The sequence below is a fragment of the Carassius auratus genome, chromosome 21 (assembly GCF_003368295.1).
Source record: "Carassius auratus strain Wakin chromosome 21, ASM336829v1, whole genome shotgun sequence".
Classification (NCBI taxonomy): domain Eukaryota; kingdom Metazoa; phylum Chordata; class Actinopteri; order Cypriniformes; family Cyprinidae; genus Carassius; species Carassius auratus.
The window spans coordinates 18,591,474-18,604,585 of NC_039263.1; the positions used below are offsets into that span (position 1 = coordinate 18,591,474).

General features: G+C 36.2%; 1 protein-coding gene across 1 annotated transcript in view; it reads left to right on the forward strand.

The window, feature by feature from the left end:
• Positions 1–13,112, forward strand: part of LOC113038797 (collagen alpha-1(I) chain) — a 62,579-nt gene that overhangs the window by 36,365 nt on the left and 13,102 nt on the right. Inside the window, exons 8-31 of the mRNA XM_026196465.1 lie at positions 2,114–2,158; positions 5,056–5,175; positions 6,843–6,881; positions 6,971–7,024; positions 7,161–7,214; positions 8,498–8,605; positions 8,972–9,025; positions 9,157–9,210; positions 9,434–9,478; positions 9,592–9,645; positions 9,777–9,821; positions 10,021–10,074; positions 10,154–10,198; positions 10,281–10,334; positions 10,530–10,574; positions 10,725–10,778; positions 10,938–10,982; positions 11,075–11,128; positions 11,256–11,363; positions 11,447–11,500; positions 11,597–11,650; positions 11,782–11,826; positions 11,913–11,966; positions 12,901–12,945. Coding sequence (XP_026052250.1) covers positions 2,114–2,158; positions 5,056–5,175; positions 6,843–6,881; positions 6,971–7,024; positions 7,161–7,214; positions 8,498–8,605; positions 8,972–9,025; positions 9,157–9,210; positions 9,434–9,478; positions 9,592–9,645; positions 9,777–9,821; positions 10,021–10,074; positions 10,154–10,198; positions 10,281–10,334; positions 10,530–10,574; positions 10,725–10,778; positions 10,938–10,982; positions 11,075–11,128; positions 11,256–11,363; positions 11,447–11,500; positions 11,597–11,650; positions 11,782–11,826; positions 11,913–11,966; positions 12,901–12,945 — 1,383 coding nt within the window. The remainder of the gene's footprint in view (positions 1–2,113; positions 2,159–5,055; positions 5,176–6,842; positions 6,882–6,970; positions 7,025–7,160; positions 7,215–8,497; positions 8,606–8,971; positions 9,026–9,156; positions 9,211–9,433; positions 9,479–9,591; positions 9,646–9,776; positions 9,822–10,020; positions 10,075–10,153; positions 10,199–10,280; positions 10,335–10,529; positions 10,575–10,724; positions 10,779–10,937; positions 10,983–11,074; positions 11,129–11,255; positions 11,364–11,446; positions 11,501–11,596; positions 11,651–11,781; positions 11,827–11,912; positions 11,967–12,900; positions 12,946–13,112) is intronic.

Here is a 13,112-nt window from a genome sequence, read left to right on the forward strand (position 1 = left end):
AAGTTCATTTTTGATAATTGCAATTAAACTGAATTAATAGATGAACTAAAAAAAGAAAAAAAAGAAAATTAAACTAACTTGAATTTGGCAACTACCATATTTTTCACACTATAAGTCGCACCTGAGTATAAGTCGCATCATTCCAAAAATACGTCATGATGAGGAAGAAAACATATATAAGTCGCACTGGACTATAAGTCACATTTATTTAGAACCAAGAACCAAGAGAAAACATTACCATCTACAGCTGCGAGACGGCGCTCTATGTTTTCAGTGTAGATTACAGGAGCACTGAGCAACATAGAGTGCCCTCTGGCGGCTGGAGACGGTAATGTTTTCTATTGGTTCATTTCTCTCGGTTCATGTCAAATAAATTTTAATAAATAAGTCGCACATGACTATAAGTCGCAGGACCAGCCAAACTAAGAAAAAAAGTGTGACTTATACTCCGGAAAATACGGTAACTGAAATAAAATTTGTTTAAGCTGAATGCTAAAATTGCCAACACAAAACTTGAAATAAAAAAGTATTAAAGCTAAATATGGGAGAAATAGTTATTTTAAAAAATAACTAAAATTAAAATCAAATTTAAAATATTAATAAATACTATAGTAGTATATATAGTAGTATAAATGAATACAAAGTAACAGTATATATTGCAGAAAGTTTTGGTTTCATGTCTCATCCTGTTAACACAAAATTATTACTTGAAACCAGTCTGCATCAAGAATGGCTAAAATCATTTGCTGTAGCAGATACATCACACATAACACAATAGGCCAAATAGAATAAAAACTTTAAATTAAGCAAGAATTATCAGGCCTTTGGTGTTGTGTATATTTCAGCTGTTCCAAGCTACACAACATTCTGCATATGTCAACATGTCTCACTTCTCTCCCGCATGATTCATGGCTCTCTATAATGGGCTGTAGAAGGAACGACCCATCTGTATCACCCAGTCGACATGCAACATTCACCTGGTTTTAAGTGATCAGGTCTAACAGAAGTAAACCCAGATGTGATGCCATCTGGATGCTTCTGGCTGAGCTCCAGTTGTCCAGGCACTGTAAAAGGCCTCCATTAGATCAAGAAGGGCTGATTTATACCAGTTGGCTGAATACATTAAGGAAATATTGCTCTGCCTGAGAGCAAAATCCAGTAGAGATGCAGTAATTAATACATACCCTTTTTTACCATCTCTGTTACTACCATACCCTGCATTTCTTTCTTGATGGGCGTCAAGCATTTAGTCCTGTATTGAATAAAGCCCTAATTTTATAATTCCAGGGAGTTAAAGCCTGGGCTGTTTGAAACTGAGAAATTTTATGTGTTTATATATAACACTTAACTCTAAAAAAAAATTCTGAGATGCAGTGTTTTTATTGTCACCTAAAACTGTTTCTGTTAACTGAAATAAAGCTGAAATACAAAAGAAAAAAAACTGTATAAATGTAAGATGAAAAACAAAAAAGTAGGAATGTTAACTAATTAAGCTTAAATAAAATCAAAGAAGTTTGAGATTAAATACTAAAATTGTTAAAAGCTAAACATAATTTTTTTTTTAATAATAAAAATGCTAAAACTTAAATTAAAATAAAAACTGAACAGTATTTTTTTATTATTTTTTTAGGCTAGATCCATTGTTTTTATGGCTCAGATGACAAAAAGCTTGTCACAAACTGTTCAGTGCCGTTTAGTGATGAATTCTTTACTCTGTGTCAATGGTTTTGTTGCAAAAAACCTGTAAACCAGGTGTCATCATGCAGTAAGTCAGCTTTTACAATAGTTTTGTGATGGTTAAAACATTAGGTTTAAGTTTTACTGTGTGCTCGTATTAACGTGGTCAGAGTGCCACTAAACTTAATGGTTTTTATTAGCTCGTCTGACCTCTGAACTCTGAATGGGTGCTTCGTTTGATCAAATTAAGACAAATAGGAAAATAGTTTGTTTGATTACTTTGTTATTGCTTATTTACAGCTTTCTACATGCTATAAACCTGTAGTTTTGACTCTGTTAAACAAGCTCATTGCTATTAAAAGTGAAAGCCGTGTGTTTTATTTTGGTCACGCACTGTAGCTTTGTATGTTTAAGGTTTTTACTGTGCTCCTTCTAGGGATGTCCTGGGAGTGATGGCTATCCAGGACCCAAAGGTGATAAGGTATGAGAATCAGAGTGTTTATTAATGAGAAATGGACTAGAGTGTCATGGTGAATGAACGCAAGCCGAGGTCAAAGTGCTTCACACCTGAAGTTCATTGAAAGTTCACATGCCTGTGGTCATGACCAGCTGACCTTTGTGTCGTTCCATGACCTTTGTCACTTTAGATGACTGCTCTCATATGTTTAACCTCCAAACAGAAGTCCATATGCCAACAAGGAAACTTGTAAAGACACGCTGTCCCTATACTGTGCACTTCAGTACTCTTCAGCTTCCTTTTCTACTTCTATTTCTTTGAACTGACTTTATGATAATTATTGGTCATTAAAGTTTTCATCAATCAAACCAACAGTGTTGATATCATTGTAATATTTGCAAAAAGAGCTGGCATTGGTCTTCTTTCTTGCATTTATTTACATACTGAACTGTGATGAGTGCTTCTTGCATATATAGCAATTTTTACAGTATAAACATATGAGATGTCCTAAGTGTCATGGCAAAGAGGCTCTAAAACCCCATTTCACGAATTAGAAGCACAAAACGAGGATTTGTAAAGAAAAACGTCAGAGGATTTTGAAATAAGCCAAGAGGAGACTGGTTTTCCTTTGCTAAAGTAAGGAAACTTTGTTTCCTTTGCTCCTACATTTCCCACAGCCAAAGTCTTCTTCCGCCTGCACGTCTTCTGCGTCCCACATTCAGCAGACGTGAGAAAAAAAAAAGAGTTTATTATGTTTGAAATCTGGATATTCATCATACAAAAACGCATGGATTCGCTCCGTGTGAGGGACTTTTTGTAACAGAGGCGCACACTTTATTTCACGTCTTCTGAACTGTTGACTACAAACACACGCTCAACCCCACTGAAAGGCTTGGAAGAACAAGGACAATTTTTAACCCTTTAATGCGTATGATCACACCGGTATGATTAGAACTTTCAGGACATCACGTCATCACCTGCTGAATTTAAATCCGCTTTCGCGCTTTGATTGGCGCAGAGCCAGATAGGACGCACTGAGCGCTTCTCATTTTATAACAAACATTCAGTGTTTTTAACCATATAATGGTTGTTTTAGGTTTAAGACTTAAGATTTAAATACACATAAGTACTAGCAAAACCATAAATTTACAGTTTGAAAAATACAAGCGGAAACGGCAATAATGATCCTTACAAATATAATCTGACTTCATGTTTTTAGTTATATCTACACAGATTGTGTAGGTTACTATAAAGTTTACTCTGCCCTTCTCCGAGTTTACCGGAGACCTTCTTCAACGTGCTTCGGGAGGAGAGGATGAATGTGCATGTTGTAAATCCCACACCTCAGATTCAGCGCGAACTAACATGGCGGCACCCATCACGCGGTATAGATCAACTAACAAGGTCGATATAAAAGGGTTTAAGCTACCAAAAATATTTACTTGCACAGATTTCAGAATTGGAATATCAGATATTTCATAATATAGTGAGTATGTTTGCAAATATTTTGAATAAAACAGGAAAAACTAAATAAAAGCGATCCATGTGTCATACAGGTCTATTGTGGCTGTGTTGTGTCACATGACAAGCATGACGCATCGCCATGGAAACAATAAGGCGGTACATCCTAAAATAACTGTTGCCTAAAGAAACTCACGCTTGGGGCTCAGCTAGAATATTCTAAACTCACGTGCGAAAGGATTAATATAACTCCGATTGGATTATTCTGAAAGAAGAAGGTCACATACACCTAGGTTGCTTCGAGGGCAGTGTTAATTTCGTTGACGAAGACTATGACGAAAAATATTCGTCAACTAACCTTTTTCACGGATGAAAACTAAATAAAAACGAAATAAAAAGTCAGATATGATGACGAAAAACGTGATGAAATATAACTGACACTTTAGTCAACGAATAAAAATGAGACGAAAATATATGGGAGGGACGAATGTAGAAGAGATCCAATCAGAGCGAATCTTTGAGGGTAGGTTGATCTATGCAGAAGCAGCCGAGCCATTTTAAAGAGCGTAAGTGTATCACTGATTATTTTTGTACCTAGTTATGTGTAATGCTATGTTTTAATATGAGCATTTATTAAAACAGAAATGTGTATTTTAAGAATACGTTTTATAACGTGCTCCGACCCGAGCATTCAACACATCAAGTTGGCTTCAGCCCCGCGATGCGGGAAAGTTGAACTGAGCAGCTGGTTACTCGCGCAACACTGAACCGAGCTCAAGCAGGCCTTATGTTTATTTTATAAATACCATTCCATAACAGACTGATGGAAACATTTAGTCAAGTCAACTAAGTTGACTTTATTCTACTAAAAAAAAAAAATAGACTAAGACTAAAAGACTTAAGACTAGACTAAGACTAAAACTCTTATGATATTTAGTCGACTAAAACTAGACTAAGACTAAAACATTTCAGATGACTAAAATGTGACTAAAACTAAATGGTGTGTTATTCAAAAGACTAAGACTAAGACTAAATCCGAATTTGCTGTCAAAATTAACACTGTTCGAGGGTGAGTAGAACATGGACGAATTAAATTTTTTTTTGGTGAACTAACCCTTTAATTTCTTTTGAGAAGAAAAATCCCCAAACTTTTGAATGGTGGTGTGCTGTAAGCACTGGTATTTGCATCTGGAAATAAAATGTATTTATATCTTGAGTGGTGAAAGTCATAATAATTTCTATCATATTTATCAGTTATCTGGTGCTGTCTAAACTGTTATGTACAGTGCTGTTTTACAACATGCCTGTTTATAAAATGCAGATGTGTGATGGAATTTAGTTTTTCATCCTAACAGTTCAGCTTTCATCAGGTCTGAGATTTGTTTAAGATTATAAGCATATGTCAGTGAATTTTTTTCTTCTTTGGGATGCAGTCTTCCTTATTGTTGTGATGTTTTTAGGGTGTCATTGGGCTTAAGGGCCGTCCAGGTCACCGTGGTGTCCCAGGATCTCCTGGGCCACCTGGGCTGCCCACATTCTACCTGTGGAGAAACACACCTGAGGAATGGGCTGCATTTCAGGTGAGTTTTCTCTCGTTTTTTCCGGTTTCTCCCAAGTTTTCCGTCCCTGTCTGTTGTCTCCCTGGCTATAAAATTATCCCTCATCCCTTTAAAGTGGCTGTCAGTGTACAGCTGTATCTTGTGTAACAGCTCAGATGAGCACCACAGCCACGATTGAATAAAGATGCCCTCCGAGAAAAAGAGAGAGGAAGGAATTCTCTGCTATTGCTGTAATGGGGTATTTGTTTCCTACAGCCTTTGAACCGTTCCGCACTGTACATCCAGCAATCCAGCTGAGGGCAACAACCTTTCTACTCTCAGTGCTTCATGAGGTCATAAGTTGTTCCTGTAACTAAAGGGGTGATATCCCCTTTGCTTAAACCCAGAACAAGGCCACCTCAGCACGATCAATCTGTATCTCCCTTCATGTCTGTTTCCAGCTCGGTATCTCTGAACGCATCTGCTGTGATAACTGAAACCTCTGTCGAGCATGGTCTAATTAAAACCAGCCTGTGACCTTGTAACTCATTTTGGGATATGTGTCCTGTGTGCAGCATGCTGCCTTTGTGAACGCCTTTGTAGTTTACAGGGCAGCTTTTAAGTCTGGAGTCTGGTTGGATGAGAATGAATCATTAAAGCTTAAGAAGACCAGAATAGCATGGTTATGACTTTTGCCTTCATTTAAATGACTCCTCAGAGTTACGAAGAGAAAAGTTTCAAGAATAGACCAGGAATAATAAAAATACCAATTTTGATATAATTGGTGGGTAGTCTAAATCGACATAAGGAAGCTCAGTTTAATTAAACTGGTTTTAATTTTGTCCTGCACAATATTTAGGGCTGCACAATATATTGAAACAAAAGTAATATAAAGTCATGATATGACATAATGCAATAGTCAAATCTTCAAGGGTGTAAATAAAGAAGTAAATCTAAATAAATATGCAAGCTGTAAAAATGTAATTTTGAATGGTTTAAATTATGAACATGTATAAATTAAGATCTATATTCAGTATGCTAAAAATAAAAGATTTAAAAAAAAATTAATTTAATATTTATTTTCTTATTTTGCGGTATAATAGTATTATTTCAGTATTTTTCTTGCTATGTTTGTTTTTATTCAATAATAATCACAATAAAAATATTTGTATAGACATATTGAATGGGTCTAAAGCAATGTGGCCTATAAAAAGTTGAGTGGAAAGAGATATTTTTTAAAGTTGAAAAAGTTGGTTCTAGTATAGTATACCCAAGTACGAATTATCAACTTTTTCATGTTGTGCAATATCGTGCAGCTCTGCAATCATTTTAAGGGATGCATAATGTGAAACTGCTAAACATGATTCAATGTAGTGGAACATAAAAAGTTGGATTGTTTGTAGTTAGACACAATGTTCTAAAATCACAGCTTTTATGGCATATAAGACATAAAAAAAATAAAATCTATCTGCATGCACATGACCGTAGCTGTGAAAGTCACAACTTCTCAAAGTCGCAACTTCTCAAAAGTGTTTTTTCTTGTTGTTGGACAACAAGTTGACCTGTACTCATGAGAAATAGAGCAGATTTGTAGATTTAACTTAATAGAGTAACAGATAATGCTTTAATATCAACTATGATGCTAATAATGTGATTAAATATGGATGCTCAGTTAAATAATGCTATTTTTCTCTCACTCCCTCCTCCAGCAAACTTCATTCTTCCAGCTTCTCCGTGCAGGTTGGCCTGTAAGTACTGTATACAGCACGTATTTGTGAAATGCATTGTTTCTGAACATGTAATATCCCTGACTGTGTTGATTCCTGTGAACTTGTAGAGAGCGCAAGGTCCGCCTGGTCCGGAAGGAGAGATGGGGAAACCCGGGCCGCAGGTGAAGTACCAGCTGGTGTAATAAGACTTTGATGACTCTCAGCAACACCTGTGTTATGTAGTGCAGTACTTGCTGAGCTCAGATGACAACACCTGTTCTGCTAAATCATGATCTCTCTCTTAACCTTCTCTGCTAGGGGCCACCTGGGGAGCCAGGTGAACAAGGACGTCCAGGACGTTTGGGAGACATGGTAATATCCTATAGTGCACCGTTGTCGTTTTTAGTGATGCTTAATAAGGCAAATATCACTTTTATTAGTGATACTTACTAAGGCATCACAATTGCTGCTGTAATCATATCATTAACCTGCTAATTGTACACCAGAATTTTTTTTTTGTCTGTAATTATAATGTTTTCATATAAGAATAATAAGTAGACCAAATATTTGCTTTTTGGTCAGAGCAGGACATTATGTCACCTCAAATTATTTGGAGTTAGACACAACCCCACCCACCATTGCTGAGATTTAACCACAAATGCAAACAAAGGCCCTAGTATCTGCATTCCTCATTGCGGTTCGTCAGATTTTATGTGACCTAGACGTCACATTTGTGCTTCTCAAAAGCCGTGCATCAATCACTGCTGAAATGAGCTTCTGTTAGCATTTAATGTACCACTCTATGAAAGAGCAGATAGATGGATGTCATTGACTTTGAATGACACTAAATGAGGAGCTGAGCATCCGTTTTTGACACTTGTGAGTGTAATTCAGCATGACTTCTGATGAATTACTACACAGTGACCAGTCACAAGCATGTGTGGTCCTCTCAGTTCAGTGCTTGTCTGGCCACATTTCACTTGTATCTATCACTTGCATACACTCCTTTTCACTGCACATGATATGATGAATGCTTCCAGGTGGTGTTCCTAAATATTAAGGGCTTGCCAAATAAAATCTTATATTAATAAAAACCCTAAGCCCAACACTAGGTTTCTTTGGCTGCATTTATTGTTAATGCCTAATGCACAGATTAAATATTTTGACATATACTTCCAGTCTGTTTATATTTATAATGTTGTTAACTGTGTATTAACAAGATACTTTTGATAGAAGATAGTTGTAGGCTGGCAACAACACTATAGCTGTTGTTGTATTTGACATTAACACCAACAAATGACATTTTGAATGAATCCACCTTAAGCCCTCATTAAAGCATCTTTAATATGCTCTTAATAACCACTGAAAATTATTTGTACCTCCAAGTGTACAAACAAATTATGTGGAAGGGCAAATTATTTTTACAGCAATTAACTTTTTTAAAGATTTAAATTCATTTATAGCAGAGAGTGTTGCCTTTCACATACTGTTCTATTACATTTGGTACCTGCAGACCCAAGCAAACAATCTTGTAATATTATTAGACGTTAATATTATAGCTGCAGTTATTAGTGCATGCTATTATGATGAACATAGAAATGTGTTGTTTCTTAATGTATAATTATTAGCCTATTTTTTATGTGCTATTCTTTCAGGGTGACCGTGGCCCAAAAGGTGTGATGGGTAGAGCAGGGCTCTTTGGAAAGGATGGAGAAAATGGGCTGGATGGACCTCAGGGGCCCCCAGGGATTCCAGGACCAAAGGTCAAGTGTTATTCATGTAAAGCTTACACTGACATTTACATATGTCCTTCATTACCACGACTTGAGTTGCCCTTGAGCAAGGCACTGAACCACAAACTGCTTCCCGGATGCCGCAGCATAAGTGGCTGCCCACTGCTCTGAGTGTGTGTTCATGGTGTGTGTGTGTGTGTGTGTGTGTGCGTGCACTTTGGATGGTTTAAATGTAGAGCACAAATTCTGAGTACTGGTCACCATACTTGGTCACATATCATGTCACTTTCACGTCACTTTCATTTTTTACATTTTGAAACAAGCAGGTTTTTCAAGCAATGTTTTATCATGTTTTCTGATTCTTTTGGTGTGTTAACAGTTCATTTTGAAATGCAGGGTCCTTTAGGCTATAAAGGAGAATCTGGCTTACCTGGAGAGAAAGGAGAGGAGGTAAGAGATATGAATGGTGAAGCTAGTTACTAAAAGATTGTAGTTTCAAATCCAACTGATGTGCCACCCATTAACCAACCTTTTTTTTTTTTTTTTTTTTTGACTAAGGACTAACAGTCTTCTTGTTTCAGGGCATTGCTGGACCAGAGGGTCCATGTGGAGATATGGGAAAAGTCGGTGAGAAAGTAAGCCATGATTAAACCAATAATCATAAATCCAAGCATCTAATGTATTTGGGTGCATTCTGTGAGATAAGGATATATTGCCATCTAGTGGTCAGGCAGAGAACTACTGTATTTAATAGGCACTTTTTTATGTCTTATTATCCATCTCTATAATCTACAGCTGCATAGTGGTGATAATTGTACGTTTTTATGAAAATATGTATCCTGTGGTTCATATTTTCAGGGTTCAAAGGGTGCAGCTGGCTCTCTTGGTCCTGTCGGCCCTTCTGTAAGTTATCTAATCTTCATAGTAACTGTGAATGAACAGACTTATTTAATGTACATATTAACCTAATATTCCTTTTCAACATCTTGCCTGATTGTATTTTAATTCTTCTTCAGGGTCCACAAGGCATGAGAGGGTTGGAGGGCCCTGAAGGTCATCCAGGGCCAGATGTAAGTGAATAAAAAATAACTATAGTGCAAGAAATACTAAACATTTTGTTTATAAAATGGAGAGATCTATGTAGTTGCACATTCATTTTGACAATAAAGTTGAAGTTATCTGATAATTGTATTGTTTACAGGGGGATGATGGGATGGAGGGACCACCAGGGCTCCCAGGTCCACCAGTAAGTAATACAGAACATCATAAATCGATATGATTCTTTCTAATATGCTCATCTGAAACATTCCTTATTATCACAGATGAAATCAATTGTGCTGGTTAATATTTTTATTGAAAACATGATACATATTTTTTTAAGGATTGAAAAGAGGTAGTATGATTTGTGCATTAAATTAGATCTCAGCTTATTGAAATATTTTCAGGGAGCTCCTGGTTGGACAGGTGTGGTTGGTGCCCAGGGGCCTAATGGGTCTCGTGTAAGTGTTTGGCTTTTTCCTCATTCATTTCCACTCAGTTTGTCTGTTGCATACTACCAATTTGTGTTTTATTTTCTAGGGGGAGCCTGGGCCTCCAGGAGCTGTTGGTCTTCCAGGGCCACAGGTTTGTTATTTGTTATTCATTATTTGTGACAGCGAAAAGTTACTGATAAATGACCTCTACATAACCTATATGTCATTATTAGGGTCCCCATGGATTAGAAGGACAGATCGGGTCTCCGGGACCAAGGGGTCCGCAGGTGAATGTTTGTTCTGATATAATAAATCTAATTGATTGTTTAAAGAGATATATTGTATAACTGGACGTTATGTTATTTCACATACTGTAGATATCCTCATACTAATATATACACACTAACCAGACCATGACCGACTCAAACTATTTACTACTTGATCTTGATCTATATTATTGTATTCACATGCTTTTCTATTAGGGGCTGTCAGGCCGGGAAGGGTTACCTGGTCCCAAAGGAGAACCTGTAAGTACTCTTTTCTCCAAGAGTGATTACTGTATGTTTTTGTAAATGCATTGATCTTCTTACTCATTAAAGATTAAGACTCCATGCTGTTTAATGCTCTATCACATCTATCACATATCAATTTACCTTCTTATCCCTGCTCATTTACAGGGCCCTGCAGGGCCATTGGGCCTCAGAGGGGAGCCAGGGTTTGAAGGATTAATGGTAAAAAGCCAAATTCAGTCTGAAGAGACTTTTATTTTTCCTAATGAGTTCATACCACAGTCTTTTTTTTTTTCTTTTTTTTTTTGATAACTGTGTATTTTAAATGCAATATCTCAAACGTACTGGTGAATTAGTTTGTTTTTCTTCATTTTTCTTCAGGGTGTATTAGGAATACAAGGTCCAAAAGGTTTTACTGGTATCAAAGTAAGCTAATGCTCGCTATTTTTACCTGTCTTGACTACTGAGTTGTTATTTTGTTATTTTTGTTATTCTGATGGCTTTACTGCTTTTTTAAGGGAAACAGAGGACCTGATGGAGACCAGGGAGACATTGGACCTAAAGGAAACAAAGTAAACATATACCTATTAATTAGTTTAGAGTATATGTAGTGTCTACATTTTACCTCAAGTTGATGTAATAGGTTCATATCCACATGATCACAGATGTCACTTGTTGAAAATTTTATTTTTCTCCCAGGGTGCTAGAGGAGCCACAGGGATACAGGGCATTCAAGGTGAGCAGGGACCAACAGGCTTTCCTGGTTTCCAAGGTGTCCGAGGTCTGCCAGGACCACATGGGATCCAGGTATGAGTGACATTAATATTGCTTCACTAATAAATGTAAATTCTGAAACATATATAATAAAACACCTCAATATCATCACACAGGGAGAGGATGGAGAAGCTGGTCCACATGGCAAAGTGGGAAAGGAGGGGCAAAAGGTCAGAGTTTCTCTTTATTACATGCATTAAGATTTTCAGTCTCAAATTGAGTGTAATATTCTCCAATGTGAAATGTCCATCTTGATTTTACTGAAGGGGAGCAAAGGTCTTGAAGGCCTCCCTGGAAAGCCTGGTCCTAGAGGCGTGAAGGTAATACACTTTATGGTGTGCTGTCATATAATATGTTTCTAAGCTTTAAGAAATTATAAATGGATCTTTTCTTGTAGATGAGCTGTGTGATATTGATTTGAATAAAGTCTCAATACATGTCTTATTTTCAGGGTCGAACAGGGCAGAGGGGTCACACTGGCATGCCTGGACTTCCTGTAAGTGTTTATACTCAAAAGATGAGACTAGTGTCAGTCTTTGTGTCGAATGTTGATGATGTCAGTGTTGATGGTGTTTATTGCAGGGTTTACCTGGCCCAACTGGACCTGTTGGAGCTGAAGGAAAGCCTGGTACACAGGTTCCCATTCTATATTCTAATAACATGAACTGTAAAAAAAAATATATATAACTGATGTATTTCTATATCAATAAAATATAAATATATAACAAAAAGATAGTGGGCAAAAACTTTAAGAAACATTATATTATGGCTTCTAATTCTAGATTTATTTATTCTGACACATGAAGAAACATATGGGTTCAGATGAAATTCAAAATAATGTTAAATAATGTCTGTTTGAATAAATTAAATTATATGTGAGCCTGGAGCACAAAACCAGTCTTAAGTCACTTGGGTATATTTTAACAATAGGCAAAAAATTATCGATTTTTCTTTTATGACAAAAATCATTAGGATATTAAGTAAAGATCATGTTTCATGAAGATATTTTATAAATTTCCTACTGTAAATATATAAAAACTTAATGTTTGATTAGAAATACGCATTGCTAAGAACTCACTTGGACAATTTCAAAGGCTATTTTCTCAGTATTTAGATTTTTTTTGCACCAAAAATGAAAATTGATTCCAGATATTCTAAAAGTTGTATCTCGGCCAAATATTGTCAGATCCTAATAAATACATACACCAATGGAAAGCTTATTTATACAGCTTTCAAATGCTGTATAAATCTCAATTTAAATTTCAAAAATTGACTGGTTTTGTGGTCCAGGGTCACATATATGCTAACTAGAATATTAGTTGTACAAAAGAGTACTATAATAAATACAAATTATATTTTAATGGTATAAATAATATATAAGATCTATTTTGTTTATTATTATTATATAAAAAGTATGTGGGATATTATTACAACTGATATAAACAGCTCAATAAAGACTCTAGTAGAGATAAACAGGTACGTCAACGATTATTTTAAGCAACACTTGGTGTTACATGTTGAGACTCTAGAAAGATCAAATTGATTCTCATTGTACTTTCTTGTGCTCCAGGGACTGCAAGGCCTTGTGGGTAATGCAGGAAGTAAAGGACTAATGGTGGGTTCAGCACTCTTAACAGAATAGCCAACTGTTTAAACGTCTATATTCTTTTATAAAGTCATTAATGTAGTCTTTTAGCTACTAGGCTAAAACCATTTATTTAGTTATCACTGCTAAGCTTTCATATTGAGCACCTCAGACTTTTATTTACCATTAATGGGCCA